We start from the raw sequence: 14,379 nt of genomic DNA, 5'->3' as shown, positions 1-14,379 counted from the left end.
TTGCTCTTAGCCGTTTCCAGTAGGACAGGGTGTACATTATTCTCAAAAGAAGCACAGGTCTTTGTATAAATAACTGCTCTCCTTGGGAATTGGGTAGACAGAACATCAAATAAAAAGTTAAACTAAAACCTGGGTGTTAATTCAAACAGGAGTCTCCTCACGACCGAGACTGTGTGTGAAGGTAGCCGTGTGGTTGCTCTTGTCCTCTAGCTCAGGCAGAGCTTGGGTGACCTTGCCTCAGCTTTGGCAGCTTCCAGAGGAGCAGGGCAGAGCTGGTGTCACTTAGCCACATCTGGTCCTGACCATCCGAGGCGCTGGTGTTTCTCATTAAGAAAGTGTGCCTGCCACTTGCTAGACTCTCGGCGGCCCTCGCAAGGACTGCCTGCTTTGATGGAGAAACAATTTTAGATTCTTTAGCTGATACCAAATGCTTCCTTTGGTTTTCCCTTCACCACGAAACGGGAAAAGACAGGGACCATTTCTTCCGTGGTGCCAAGCACCCAGATAAAGGCTGACAATCTAAAGACCAAGGTTTCTTAGAAGCATCTACACATTTGATAACACAGACAAACATTGGGATTTGCGGGATTGGGTTGAACTATTGAGATTGCCCATAAATTTTTTAGTATGAAAGCCACAGAGCCATGCAATGAAGTCAAAGAACACAAACGCATATCTGTGTGGCAGATTGGTGATACTAATAAACATAATTATAGAAAAGCAGCCATTCTGAATTAATACATTAATCCAGTTCTTTGTCATAATAAGTTACATGTATTTAAAAATAATTTAGGTAAAATGTGTAATTATAATTTTAGTATTAACTTGATTTCTTCTGAGGAAAGTATTTAATTTAAGAAAGAAAAGAAAAGGCACTATTTCCAATTCCAATTAATGTTATAATTACTCATTTTATAGTCTGTGTGGTAGCAGCAACTTCCATTTGGTAATTATATATGTAAAAGACCATAATCATGATTAAATTAATTACTATATAAATAGTGTGCTTATTGAGGTAGCATCGGTTTATGAAAATGGACTTATGGTATTAATATCTTTTCAGACATACTTTTCCATTTGTTTCACATTTGATACAAAAATACTTATGACTTTTATGTGTTACGAATGGTTAGTTAAATGAAAAGAAAGCCCTAATGTCTATTTTTATGAGAGCCAAATTCAAGAGTGCACATCAGTTTTCAATATCACTGTAGTGGTAAATGGCCTATGAATGTATACCTCCTGAAACAAAAGGCAGCTTGGACAAGTAGCCATCTTCATAATTCTTCTGTGGTTCCACTGTTGTATTCAGTGGCTGTTTGGATTGTTAGTGTGTTAAACTTTTTATGATAGACAAATTCTATTAGTTGTATAATTTCAAAACTGTTAGATTTTGTCTCAAGAAAAAGTATCAATGACAGCAGATGCTTCAAATCGCACCTTACAAAAGCCCAGGATAAAGTTGTACCCTGCAGGGAATAGAGATTTATACTGCTCTGTAAAGGAACCGAGTGAATGTAATATGAAAACAAATATTCGCTTATGTGTGTTTATAAATGTTTATATATCACATAGGTTGGACTTGAAAAGGGAGGAAGAATGATTGGATGATTTTATTCTATTTCCAAGGAAGGTTTACATGAGTTTCTAGAATATCAGCTACCACAACATCTTTTACTTTAAATTTTTTACTTAAAATACATTAATTATGTATCATGTGAGTAATATCCAGCCTTCTACTATTGTAGAAATAATCTGCATGAGTGGCCCATTCCTAAGCTCTTTTTCCTGATGACAAGGTAGTTATTTCCCAATATTTATTCTTATTGATCTTGGCATTAAGCCCCTTGGGCAGAAATGGAACACCTTCCAGTATCTATTATCATAAAGACTAGACAACTTTTTGACCTCAAAAGAAATCCTGTTAGCATCCCTCAAATTTGGCTATCAAATTTATCTGCAAAGTTTTTATGACCTTTGGAGTGCAGAGAAGCATCCAAAGATATGTCTTGTCTGTTAGAGCGGGCTAACCAGGTCCAACACAGTGGCTGTCACCTCACAGGACTTCAATAAATACAGGTGAATGAATGAATGATTCTTGGTGTGAAATTTGGGGGGAAATTAAGCAAAAGCATAATTGTACAAAGCATTCAGAATGCAGCTTCCAAATAGAATGTAGTCTGGTAGACACAGAAAAGTTAAATGTATTGGCACAGAAAAGGATATTTAGAAGGGACCATTTGTCCTTCCTCCCAATCATTGTCCTGGTCTTCCTCCTGTGCTTTTAAAAGTGAGTGGTTGACGACCAGTGCCATGAAAGCATAATCGCTGATTCAAACAGTTGTCAACCCGCCGGAAAAATGCTTCCTTTTCATTGTGCTTTTTTTGGACACTATAGATATGATAAATCATGAACTGCATTATAAAAATACTTCTTTTATGCCCAAACATTCAGTAGGAGGAAATGACATTTCTTTTATTACCTTGGTAAATGTTTTTAAGGTGTTTAGCGACAAGCTTTCTTATTGTCAAAACTGCTTAGATTCGGTGGTTGCTAGGAATTTACTTGAAAACCTATAGTCAATAATATCAGAGGAAAGAGGGCCGCATGGTTAGTCAGCTAATGTGGAGAGAGACTCGACAAGCACTCCCTTTCTCGTCTCCTGCCTCTTTCTTGATCTTTTGTACTATGGAAAGGGAGGCAATTGGAATTTAGAAAGTTTATTTTCCATCATCGCGCATCAGCTATTGTCTCCAGCACTTTCTCCTCTTTTGGGCTGAGAAATGGATTGTCCCCAACAGTAGACAAAATAACAACATGCAACCATTTCAGAAGACAGGAGCCTGGTATGATTTCAACACACGTGCAAACAAGGGCATCTTCACGACTTGGGGAATTTGTTCTGTCTCTTCTTCAGCTGTTGGTTGGTTTGCTTTTGTTTTCTCCACAGGCAAAAACCTCCAGATTTCAATACCAGATTTGCTTACATGCTAAATTTGACCATGAAGAATATTTGTAACTATTCATTTCTCAAGATAAGTGCTTAAGTTGTTTATTTCCTCCAAGAGTTACTGGCCTCCTGGAATGGATGGTAAATAGTACCTTAGCTGTTTCTATTCGCTTTGCCTCTTACCTCCTGCTTTCATTTCTCACCTTAATTAGGTGGCAATGGATTATCTTTTTTAGTGTTGTTCTGAGAAACATGCAGTAAAAAGAAACCATCCGTTTGAATTTAGAAGGGAAGGAGCTTTTGGCAAATGGGTCTCCAAGCTTCTGGGCAGTTGAGTAGGCAGAGGAAAAGAAATTCAAAAGCAGATACCCCCAGTGAGGACAAGGTTAGAAAGCAAGTAACCTTCCTAGCAATTTTAACCTCTTGACTGGCTGGTAATAGCAGTCTACAGCACAGATGTGAGCGCGCCCTGCTTTCCTGACTTCTCGGAAGCTACTCCAAAGACTCAGTTATCACAGTCTATCTTGTGGCAGAATGCTATCGCATATCTTCGCCCCATGTAGCTGCATCCTGGTATGGGATTCTAGTCCGTAGTTCTAGCCATTGTTCACAGTGGTGTGGGCCTTGCCGCTCCGTGAATTAAACACAGCGGAGCTGCATTTATGTGAAGCGGGTCTGCCTGGCTGCTCCAAGGCGGCTGTTTCAGAGCCTATGACCTCCCACTTTGCTGCCTTCTGTGTGTGTGGTAAAGGGAATTGTCCTAAAAAATATAGGCTTTCGCTGAACACAAATGCATATTTGCATGCCAGTGGGTTAACATTCTCCTAAATTTGGGTGCCATTAATAACTGTGTCGGGGGCTTGTTTTCTTTTAACCTTTTGAGTACAGGGAGGTTGAACTGTCGCTCTGTGGAAACATACATAAGCTTCCCTGGTTCCTGTAGATGCACAAAAAATAAAGTGCATTCAAATGAAAAGGTCTCATTTGTACAATATCTTCTTGGAAGAAAAACTTCTGTGTTGAAGGTAACACAGAAGAAGAAATTGTTCTTGTGTCTGTTCAGAATCGGTGGTTAATGTAACATTCCCATGACTGTTCAAAATAACTCCATTTAATTGAAAGATTACAAAGATACCGATGAACCACACGTCCACAAACTATTAATCTGGAAACCTAGAGACCTCCTCTCTTAGTTTGTGTGACGTGATAATGGAACTGAGAAACTTAATTGAGATTATGGAATATTTTTCTAATTTCTTAATTATCCAAGGTTTTTAAACCCTGCCTTTGTAAGCACTGCCTGGGATATATTTTATCATAAAAATATTCATAGGTAGAAGTTATTGCGGCTAGTTAATGAAGTATAGAAATGATCCTTGAAACATAGTCTTTACTGGAGCTATTTAAAATCAGCTGCTAGGGATCATAAATCCTTAGAATTTACTGAAAAAATGAGGGAGATTTACCTGGGGACTGTTGAGAGCAGTTAGCTCTGTGCTTATAAAAAGGGACACATGAATGATATTTGTGTGTTTAACCCTGATTATAATGTCACTTGATTTTTATAACAACATGTTCAGCAATAATCAAGCCTTACAACTTAAGGTAAAAAAAAAAATGTAGAATCCTACTGCAGAAAATTCTGTAACAAGAAAAAAATAGCTGCATTGGAATGCATTGGTCATATGTGAAAAACGAAAATACTGGTGGTGTCGTGGGGGGAGAATGTTAGTATATATGGCTAGCAGGAATCCATATATTTTAAATTTAATTTTTAATGGATAATAAAAATAACTCTGACAACAATTCTCTTATAAGCTGACAAACCTCTTTCCTTACATTTAGTGCATGAAAGATAGGCATTGTTTTTAAAAGAAGTAACTATTTAGGAAGTCATTGGTGTGAATTTCAGAGAAATAAAATATGCTTTAAAATAAACTAAAACATGCAGTTCTAGGTAGGTGAAGAAAAATGGGAGAAAGGGAAGAGGAAAAAAGAAAAAAAGGAAAATTAGAAGACAAGAAAATAAACAAGAATGAAAAGTAAGAGCCATCATTTAACTGGGGTTTACAAAGGGTCAAGCACTGTGTTCACTGTGTTTTTGTCTGACTCTCCTTCCCATCAGACATGAGACACACTCTCAAGTTTCCTTCATGCAAATAAGGGAGATCAGAGAAGTTGCCCAAGGACACACAGCAAAAATCGGCAAGCTGGGAAAGAAAGCATGATTTAGCCACTCTCTGTGGTGGGTGTGAGCCGATCCTGGCTTTCTGTCCAATTCTAACTGCTCTCTCATCTGTGCCTCCCTATCCTGCAAGGTACCCAAGATGCCCATGCATGACACCCCGTGGTCAGACCACTGAGTCTCGGATGATCACGGGGGTGGGGGGTGGGGGTGGGTGGAGATGAGTCTGCAGGGGTGAACCACTCAGCCAGAGAGAGGGTCAGATGCCTGACCCAGGGACAGAGGTAGGAGGGGTGTGGAAGAAGCTAAAATCACCCGCATACATGATTTCTTTTTCCCGCACTTTTCACAGTTTGCTCTTTGCTGGTGACCTTTTGTCTCCTAAGAATCTCAGATTACAGTCTTTGGAATCTTTTAGTAGCTGACTCGAAACTCATTACCTGCCTGCCTCTCTACCATGGAGGCTGAGCACTTTTAGAGTCTGAGGTCTTACCTGCCCCACGTGCACCTGGAAAGTGACTTAAGCAAATTGTCTAGCTTTTTCATTGCCCTTTTCCATGGGGTAGAAACATGTCTTTTAATGTTCTTACAGCAGTCGGCACTCGTTCTTCAAGAAAAAAACAGTCCTCAGAAAAATACTGAAGACCTGATGTCATCATGTACGCTACTTTTCGACTTAGGAACCTGTTTCATCTGAGTGACAACTGACAGTCTGACTATTCCATGCTGGACTCGGTCCCTGTTAGCTCAGATTACCTTTCATGTCCTGTCCATGTCTCTGTTGATAAATGGTCAGATGTCCCCATCCTCATTTGACAATTGAGGCAATGAGAGGTTAAGTGCCTGGCCATTGGCAGTAACTGAAATAAGAATAAGCCTTGAGTTTCCTGGCCAAATCTGAGGTTTATTTTCCCTTTTCCTTAAGGCCAAATTGCTACCTCAATAACTACCTTTGGCCTTCAGTCCCTTGACTGTAAAAACAGGGTTATTCCATATCTGTAAAGGGGGGGTGCTTTTAGAGCTGAGATTTTATTGTCTTAGAACAGAGCTCTCGATGCTTAAGGCATTCAAATGCTTTATTCACTTGCCCAAAAATTAGGTAGCCGTTATCTGTCAGGATGGACTGGCTATGGCAAGCTCTGCTCTGAGACACGGTGGGAAAATATGAGTCACCCGTGACCAGAATTCTGTGTGACTCCGGCAGACAAAGCTGAAGCAGAAAACGTTTCCAGATCCACGCTGGTTCAGCAGCAGCAGTTTTGAAAAGGCCGTTCTGACATTGCTTTCACTTCACTACACGTGCTTTCTCTCCCTGTCGCCTCGCGTGTATTTTTAATTGATCAGAACTATTATCACCATTAGAAACATAAATATGTTTCCCATGATAATGTAATTTTCTTTTGAGATCTGGTTTCACGATGTAGCCCAGGCTCTCCTAGGGTTCACTATGTAGACCAGACGGGCCTCCAACTCAGAGATCTGCCTGCCTCTGCCTTCCAAGTGCTAGCGTTAAAGGCATGTGCCACCACACCATACAATAAGTGGAAATTCTTTACAAATTACTAGAAACAGTTATTTGCAAGGGTTAGGGGAGTAGTGTGTGGATGCTCAGATTCTCTAATGAAGCCAAGGTGTCAGCATGTGTCCCAGCTACCTGTGGCAGGGAGACATCACTTACTCTAAGGACACACTTCTCATATTATTCCATTTCTGAACACCAGTAATGTTTTAAAAAATCTATGCCAGTATTCACCTGTTCTAACCAAAAACAGCATTAATTTCCACTTCCTTTTCCTGGTCATCGTATTTCAAAAGGGTTGCACTGGATCTCCAGTTCCAGTGCAGGGCCTGGCATGGTGTACATGCTGATTGCGTATTGGTAAGTTCACGCACTGGTTAGGACAAAGAGCTGTATCATTCTTTAATAAGAACAAAGCCTTTTTCTAACTAATGAATAAGGTGCAGTCAGAAAGATCCCAGTGCATTGGCACCCTCACACCTCCTTCTCGCTCTTTCTAACTGAGAACACCCTCGGAGAAGGATCGGGAACTGCCCAGGGTGAGAAGGACAGCTCTGTCCAAACAGATTTTATTTACAGCCATCGATGTAAACTGCCAAAGAGTGTAAGACACCTGTTTGGTCTCACCTACAAGTAATTCAAATGCCAAAAAACATTAGTTCCACTGTGAAATTGGCCTGTGAATGTACCTTCACACATTGGAGCTGAGATTGTACTTAGAGTGTTTCCTGATGTGATGCTTAATTCTAAACATGGAGCTGGCAGTCTACTGTGTACCTTCTCCATCTAACAGTGCATTCACATTGGGTTATTTTTACAGTCAGCTAGATGAAAAGGCATTATAGCATGATGTAGGGAAAGTGACTTCAAGTTTCTAGAAGCAATTGTGTTTCTAGCATGTTCTGTTCCAGAATTTGGTGTGAACAAAGCAAATTAATATTTCTGCAAGGTGTGTGGTATATAGGGAGGAAAACATTTGACAGAATAAATTTGTTTTTTTTTTAAAGCTTTGTGTGTGTGTGTGTGTGTGTGTGTGTGTGTGTGTGTGTGTGTGTGTGTGTGTGTGTGATACTACAAAAAACAGTAGCATATCAGGAAGAGGACAAAATCTGTTTGAATATTATAAAAATGCCTGTGAAGTTTAATCTGCAAATTTAAATGTCCTTGAGGATAAATCTTCCTATTTAAAATCATGCTTTGGAATTAAGATGTTAAATGTTAGTCTTATCTCCGTGAAAGAGGCCAAACACTTTAATTGCTAGGATAATTTTGTTTAGTAGAAACATTCAGGTTTGATAAAATTTATCTTTTAGACATTTCATGTGTGGTTTTATATAGCATACGTGATTGTCAATTTATTCTCGACCTGCGTCTGGCCACTATTCGAGCTAGGTATTCCATAATCTCAACGAAGGTCATTTCTTAAGTCTCTCTAGTACTACTCCATGAAACAATGTGAGTGCCTTTACCTATTTTCTTGTTCTGGTGTATAGATCCTGTACAGTGCTGTCAATAAAATGTTGCAAAGGTCAGCACAGGTGAACTTGCTTTCACTGCCTGAAACAGCAGTATAGTCTTATGTTTGTAGGACATCCTTGTCTGCTTGTGAGCAATATGCTGTTGGATTGGAGAAGATATTTTTCCAAGCCTTTAAAGTCATACAAAGGTGTAAGGTCTTTAGCTTTATGTCTCTCTTAGCTTTATTTTGTGAGAAAAAAGTTAGTGTTCTTCTGACTGAGTTTCTGTCTCCTCAGGCTTTTCTTTCATGGTTCTTTTTGGAAGCTTTTTGTCAGGCACTGGGAGAGGGGAAGGAAAAATGGACCTATTCTTTCACATAAATGGTACCAATCCTCTTGCGGGCTTATGCTTTTGGTTAGCTATTTGGAATCTTTTATTTTGGGGGTACCGTTTCCCCAGGGTAGCATTATGTAAAATTGAAGACAAAAATGAAGAACTATAAGAGAAGTGCTCACCATAAGGAAAGTGGTCTGAGCCGAGGGGTAACGATGTCATCCGATATTACTGTGAATGTGTGTCATTGCTGCGAGAGAAATTTAGATTCATTTCCGTAACTAGGGAAGTATTTCGATTTCACTACTCCAAAACTTACTCATAGTTTTGAATGAAAACTCTCATTGGAGAGGCATTTCTGATAATAAACTGGAGCGCTTCCCCACCTGTACATCATTTCCAGAATTACATTCTTGAGACATTTGGCCTTAGTAGTAGAACTCATTTAAGGTCACACTTGACAGAATGGCACTGCCACTCTCCAGTAAGTTTTTTTTTTTGGAGGGGAGGGGAGCGGGACAGATAGTATCTGAGACTATGATTTCCTGTAATAAAAATTTTAAGGCTCTAATCATCTGGTTGTGTGTAGTGGGTAATTTTCTAGCTATAGATATAATTTAAATGCTTAGATTTCTCTTCTTCCTCTTTTTTTATTTTCTTTCAGTAATGTGTATTGATTGAGGTGATTGTGTTCCATGTATATGGAATATACGGATACCGTGTAGAGTCCTAGTATACAGATGGATTGATCGCACCATTTTACATAGTGAAACTCCAAGAAAATGACTGTCATGTCTAAATCAATTTTATTGTATCTGAACTTCTTCAAAGTTCTACTCAGTGCAACTTTTCATCTTCAAAAAAATGTTTTCCTATTTCAAACCCTTTTTTGTTATCTTTAAACAACTCATTTTTGGATGCTATTTGTGAAATCATAATCTTTTAGTGCAGCTAAAAAAAAATTCATCTGCAAAATTTCTATCAAGGGTGTGTCAATTCCTTTTCATTGAATTGTACACACCAGAAGACAATATTTGGGAAGTTTTATAGATCTCCCCTTTTGGCAAATCAATATAGCATATTAATTCAGTACTGAAATCACATAACATTGGAAAAGGTACTTGCTGGCTATGTAACCTTGGTAGGATTTTTTCCCCCATGTTTCAATTCCCCACCCCTCCTTCGATAACATGGAAATATTTTGTTCCCATACATAGGATAAATTTACCCCAACCGGGACTGCTGTGAGGAATGAGTTAATATATGGAATGTACTTAGAACAGAACCCTTAGTCAATGTTAGTTAGTAGTGCAGTTAGTCATAGCCATCATCACACAGGTCCTGCTGGAAATGCTCAAGCGTGACCTCATAGTAGGAAAATTTCTGTGCATATGTAAGCTATTCTTTCTCCATGTATATTGACTCATTAATGGCACTTTAGAAAACAAATCGATAGCTTCGACTAGAAAGAAAATGCCACAGTTATTCAGAAACCGTGGTTAATAATGCAGCTTTTATTTGCTGAGTGCACCGTAGGACCTAAGAACAAAGAACTCTCCTTACTATGAGTGCTTTAATGTGGCCGCTGGGATTGTTTGGTTAACGCACATTTTAAAAGTTTTATACATTCCGTGAGTGATGTCCTGTCTAAGAGAAAAAAAAAACTATAGGTTAAGTGCCACACTTCAGGTCCTCCTTGGTTCACAGAGTATTTGGTTTCCTTTGCATTCTTTGGTGAGGAGCGGCCGTTCCAACACCAAGGCATGTAAGATGCAAGGGGTTATCTTGCTTATCATTTCTCCACTGATTTGCTTTGCAGCTGGCAGTTCCCCACAATGATGAATGGACGCGATTTGCCCGGACCCTGGTGGAGATCCGCGCCAATCGGGCTGACAGTGAGGAGGAAGGCGCTGTTGAGTTAGCTGCGTAGATGTGAGATGAGCCTGCCCCCTGTGGCCCGCCCATGCTTCCAGGCTAGAACTCAGAGTCTGCAGTCAAGGCCTCCGTGCTGTGTTTGGTGTCCTTTCAAATATCAGTATCTCTGTGGCATTTTAGGGGCCATGTTGTGCAGTGTCGTCCCATATACTCCACATGTACCTACTCACCCAACATCCGCCCCAGCATTTCTATCTCTCTGTCTCTGTCTCAAAAACAAAAGGGGGAGGGAACCCTTAGGGGTTTAGTTGTTGCCTTTTAACTACTTGGTAGCTGTGTTTAATAGCTGGAAACCTCTGGTTGAATTTGTGCTTACATGTACTTCTGGCATAGTCCTATTAAATCCATATGAAGCCAGATATGATTGGGTGCAGATGTGGCGTGCCTCGTGATATGGTACAGGGCCAAAGACTCGAGATGTGGTGTTTTACATGGTGACTCACATTATGAATGGATTTACTACAAGAACATTGCTGCTCCTTATTTATTGTAACGTGCTGCATGGAACGTATTTATTTGAAAGCATTAAAATAAACGATCTTAGAGCATGTGCGTAATGAGAGGACTGTATTTTCTCTGCTGCTGCTGCTGAGGTTACGTTAAGTTCCAAATAACAATTACAGTATGCCAGTCCCACTGAGAACACGGAGTCTTTAGAGGTTTGTTGCAGTGAACGGAATGAATTTTAATGCCTATTATTTCTAGGTACTTTAACAATATTTCAAATATAGTTGGCCATTGATACTTATCATTCAAGCTAGCACAACCCTACAAAAGTCTGTGGTTCCTGAATATGACACCAGTATTGCCAATAAAATGTTCCAAACCAGGCCTGTATCGCTGTGGGTAAATGTTTTGCTTAGCAGAAACCTGACATGAACTTTGCTTTGACAAGGGGTTGGAGAGATGCGTGAGGACCATGGTAAAGATTGAACATGACTTTTTAGGCAGCCAGGCCGGTAGGCTTAAATCAAGGCTCTTCATTTTATCTTTATAAGGCTACATGCATGTATGGCTTTTTTTTTTTCTTTTTATTGTTGTTTGATCGGATTTTAGGAGGTAGACATTCCCTTGCCTCTGTCACCAAAGCCACCAAGTCTTAAAAACAATGTTAAATGGTAGAATAAGAAAGGCCAGGTTGAGATAAACAAATGCCATATGTTCTACAAATGTATATTTTTAAATTCACACTAGAAGTTATGTTAATTACTATTAAACTAGAGAATGTGCCTATAAACAGCTTTAATCATTCTTTTCAAGGGTTATTTCATTGCTAGAGAGTAAAAATAAATTGTAGTTAAATCATTTTAAAAATTGTCAATAGGCTCTTGATATTTTAGGAAGGAAACTTCCATCAACACATTCTTGGTAGTGATTCCTTAAACTAATATATAGATAGACACACACACACACACACACACACACACACACACACACACACATATATATACATTTTAAAGTTATAATATATTTTCCTCCAAGTGCTCTATAGTACCTACATAATTAAATTCCCATACAAGCAGAAATTAGCATTTTATAGATTAAAAATGAATATCTTCATATATGTGTATCTAAACTTAGTGGATAGAAGTATTGAAGAAAAACATTTGAAAATTCCAGCAAATTTCCTGATCTTTTTGTTTTGTTTTTTGGGGGTGCTGGGGTGGTAGAGGGGTGTTGAGACAAGGTTTCTCTGTGTGTAGCCTTGGTTGTCCTGAAACTATCTTTGCAGATCAGGCTAGCCTCAAACTCAGAGATCCGCCTGCCTCTGCTTCCTGAGTGCTGGGATGAAAGGTGTGTACCACCACTACCTGGCTACAAATTTTCTGTTTTGTTAAAGGAGAATGTTCTAATTAACTTTAGGTTATGAAAATATTTCAATAGGCCCTTTACTTATGCAAAGCTATGCCAAAATACCATTATGATAATATGATGAGGTAAGAGACAAAAAGAAGTATCTAAAAAAAACATTGTCGTATAATCTGGTGACTTGAGTTCCATCAGGACTCATATGGTGGAAGGAGAGAACTGACCCCCACAAGTTCTCTTCTCACCTCCACACCCCCACACACATATCCATTCTTGCAAATAATACATGGAAACATTTTTAAGTCTAAAAGCAATCTAGTAACACAAATATTGGAAAAGAGTTCTTGGGCACACACTAAGCTGTCATTAAGAGTAAATCAAAGCCCATGTGTTGTGATTAAAGAAAAATCTCAATGTTTCCATGACATGGGAAGCCTGTGTAAAGCACAGTCAGAGTCACTTCTGGATTGATCCCTTGAGACAGCCAGCCTCTGTACAGTCCTCACATCTTGGCCCTCAGACCCTGTGATGAGTTTGTACTGACCTCACATAACTGAGAGAGTAGGGGACATTGTGAGAAGAATAATACTCATGTCTGGATTTTGCCTCACATCTATGAGAATATGTTATAATCCAAAGTGCTAGGTTGGGCATGATAGCACACACCTTTAATCCCAGCTACTTCAGTGAACTGGTTTGGAACCTTCAACCCTTCCAGTGGTGTGGGAGCCCGTTCTGGGGTTCCTCGTGGCTTTACCCAGCAGGTCCGAATAGAGGATGATCAGGACCACGGGCCTGAGTGCAGGTGTCTGAGATGGTCTGCACTTGGCTGTGCTGGGGGAGGAGGTCTTTTGCTCCACCCCTTGTCGTCTCTATAAAAACCCTGGGCCAGAGACAGTCGGGGCCCGTTGGAATAGGTTCCAGGCCCTCTCGAGGCTATTCTTTATTTTCTATCTGTTTATCTCCACAACATTCTCCGCTATAAATCCTTCTATCTAATATTTCCTACTGATCGCACTCAAGAAAACTCTGGGAAGCTGTGGGGGTGGTGGGTAAACGCCCCACAGACAGTGGTTAGGAGCATACTGAGATATCCCCTCCAAAGAAAAGAAGAAACTGCTGACATATAGAACTCACAACACATAGAAGAAAGCCCAGCACCTGGCAAGGTATTTGGGCCTCTGAAGCCAACACATTCCATATCCTGTGATCCATAGCTGGCGGAAATCAGGGCTTTTGGTGGACATAGAATGGGGGTAGACTTTGCTATAGATCTGAATGGCAGTACAAGGAGCTCCTAGACTGGGTAATACAGCTGCAGAAGTTAGGATGCAAGTATCAATGGTGAGGAGAGATAGTATGGAACTTTTGGAATAGCATTTATCATCAATATTGGAATAGCATCCGTCGTCAGTATCACATCCCATAGAAAAGGATTCTGCTGCCATAGGATATGGACATGCCATGCATTTCGCTGCCACACTATAAGTTGAGCTGTGTCAGCCTTACTGAAACACAGTTAGAAAGACCTAGAAGCCACTTGTAATATAGAAATTGTGACCAGAATCAAAGAATTTGAGTAAGCGGCATAAACAAGTAGCCTAGGAGCCCAATGTTGCCCAACAGAATTTTAGCAGTGCCCCTCCCCTGTATTGGCATACCTGGTCATATGTGGGGGTGGGGCAGGTTCTGTATGACCAGGAGAAGGAGAAAGAAATACATCAGAGCCTGGAATACATACAGGTTGGCTCAATTTGAGGGATAAAAGTTAGACATGGAAGACAGCCAGATTAGAGCCATCTTCTGGAGTGACTTTGAAAGACGGTGCTGAGGAAAAATTCTTTTCAGAGACAGAGATTTGAGCTGCACAACCAGTCATCCACAAACATGAAGTATGGGGGCCATTTTCACACGCAAACCATTTTGAGTGGGTGGTGAAGGGGCCAGAGGTGAGTCCACATGCACACTGCCAGCCTACTTCAGCTCTGTCAGTTTTGCAGAAGCTACCACCCCCTCACCTCTTACCTCTTTCATCACTTTTCATAACAGCTGAGCAGGTGATGTTGCCCAAATGCTGAGGCCATCAGAGCACAGTGAGAAGATGCAACCCTTAGAGTGGTCCATTCACTAGATGATTTGACTTGGACCTTCCATGTTAGTTACTTTTCTCCTTGCTCTGATGAGACACC

The 14,379-nt window shown here is 40.1% G+C and overlaps 1 protein-coding gene across 6 annotated transcripts in view; it reads left to right on the top strand.

Annotated features, from left to right (window-relative positions):
* Dync1i1 (dynein cytoplasmic 1 intermediate chain 1) overlaps positions 1-10,927 on the top strand; it is a 309,676-nt gene extending 298,749 nt beyond the window's left edge. For all 6 annotated transcript variants that reach the window (XM_006986876.4, XM_006986878.4, XM_006986877.4 and 3 more), the window contains one exon: positions 10,266-10,927. In XM_006986876.4, the coding sequence (XP_006986938.1) occupies positions 10,266-10,376 (111 nt within the window). In that variant the 3' untranslated portion in view covers positions 10,377-10,927. The remainder of the gene's footprint in view (positions 1-10,265) is intronic.
* The last annotated feature ends 3,452 nt before the right edge of the window (positions 10,928-14,379 follow it).

The sequence above is a fragment of the Peromyscus maniculatus genome, chromosome 3, assembly GCF_049852395.1.
Source record: "Peromyscus maniculatus bairdii isolate BWxNUB_F1_BW_parent chromosome 3, HU_Pman_BW_mat_3.1, whole genome shotgun sequence".
In the NCBI taxonomy this organism is placed as follows: Eukaryota; Metazoa; Chordata; class Mammalia; order Rodentia; family Cricetidae; genus Peromyscus; species Peromyscus maniculatus.
Note: the sequence above shows the minus strand (reverse complement) of the source record. Positions and strands in the feature narration are given on the sequence as shown.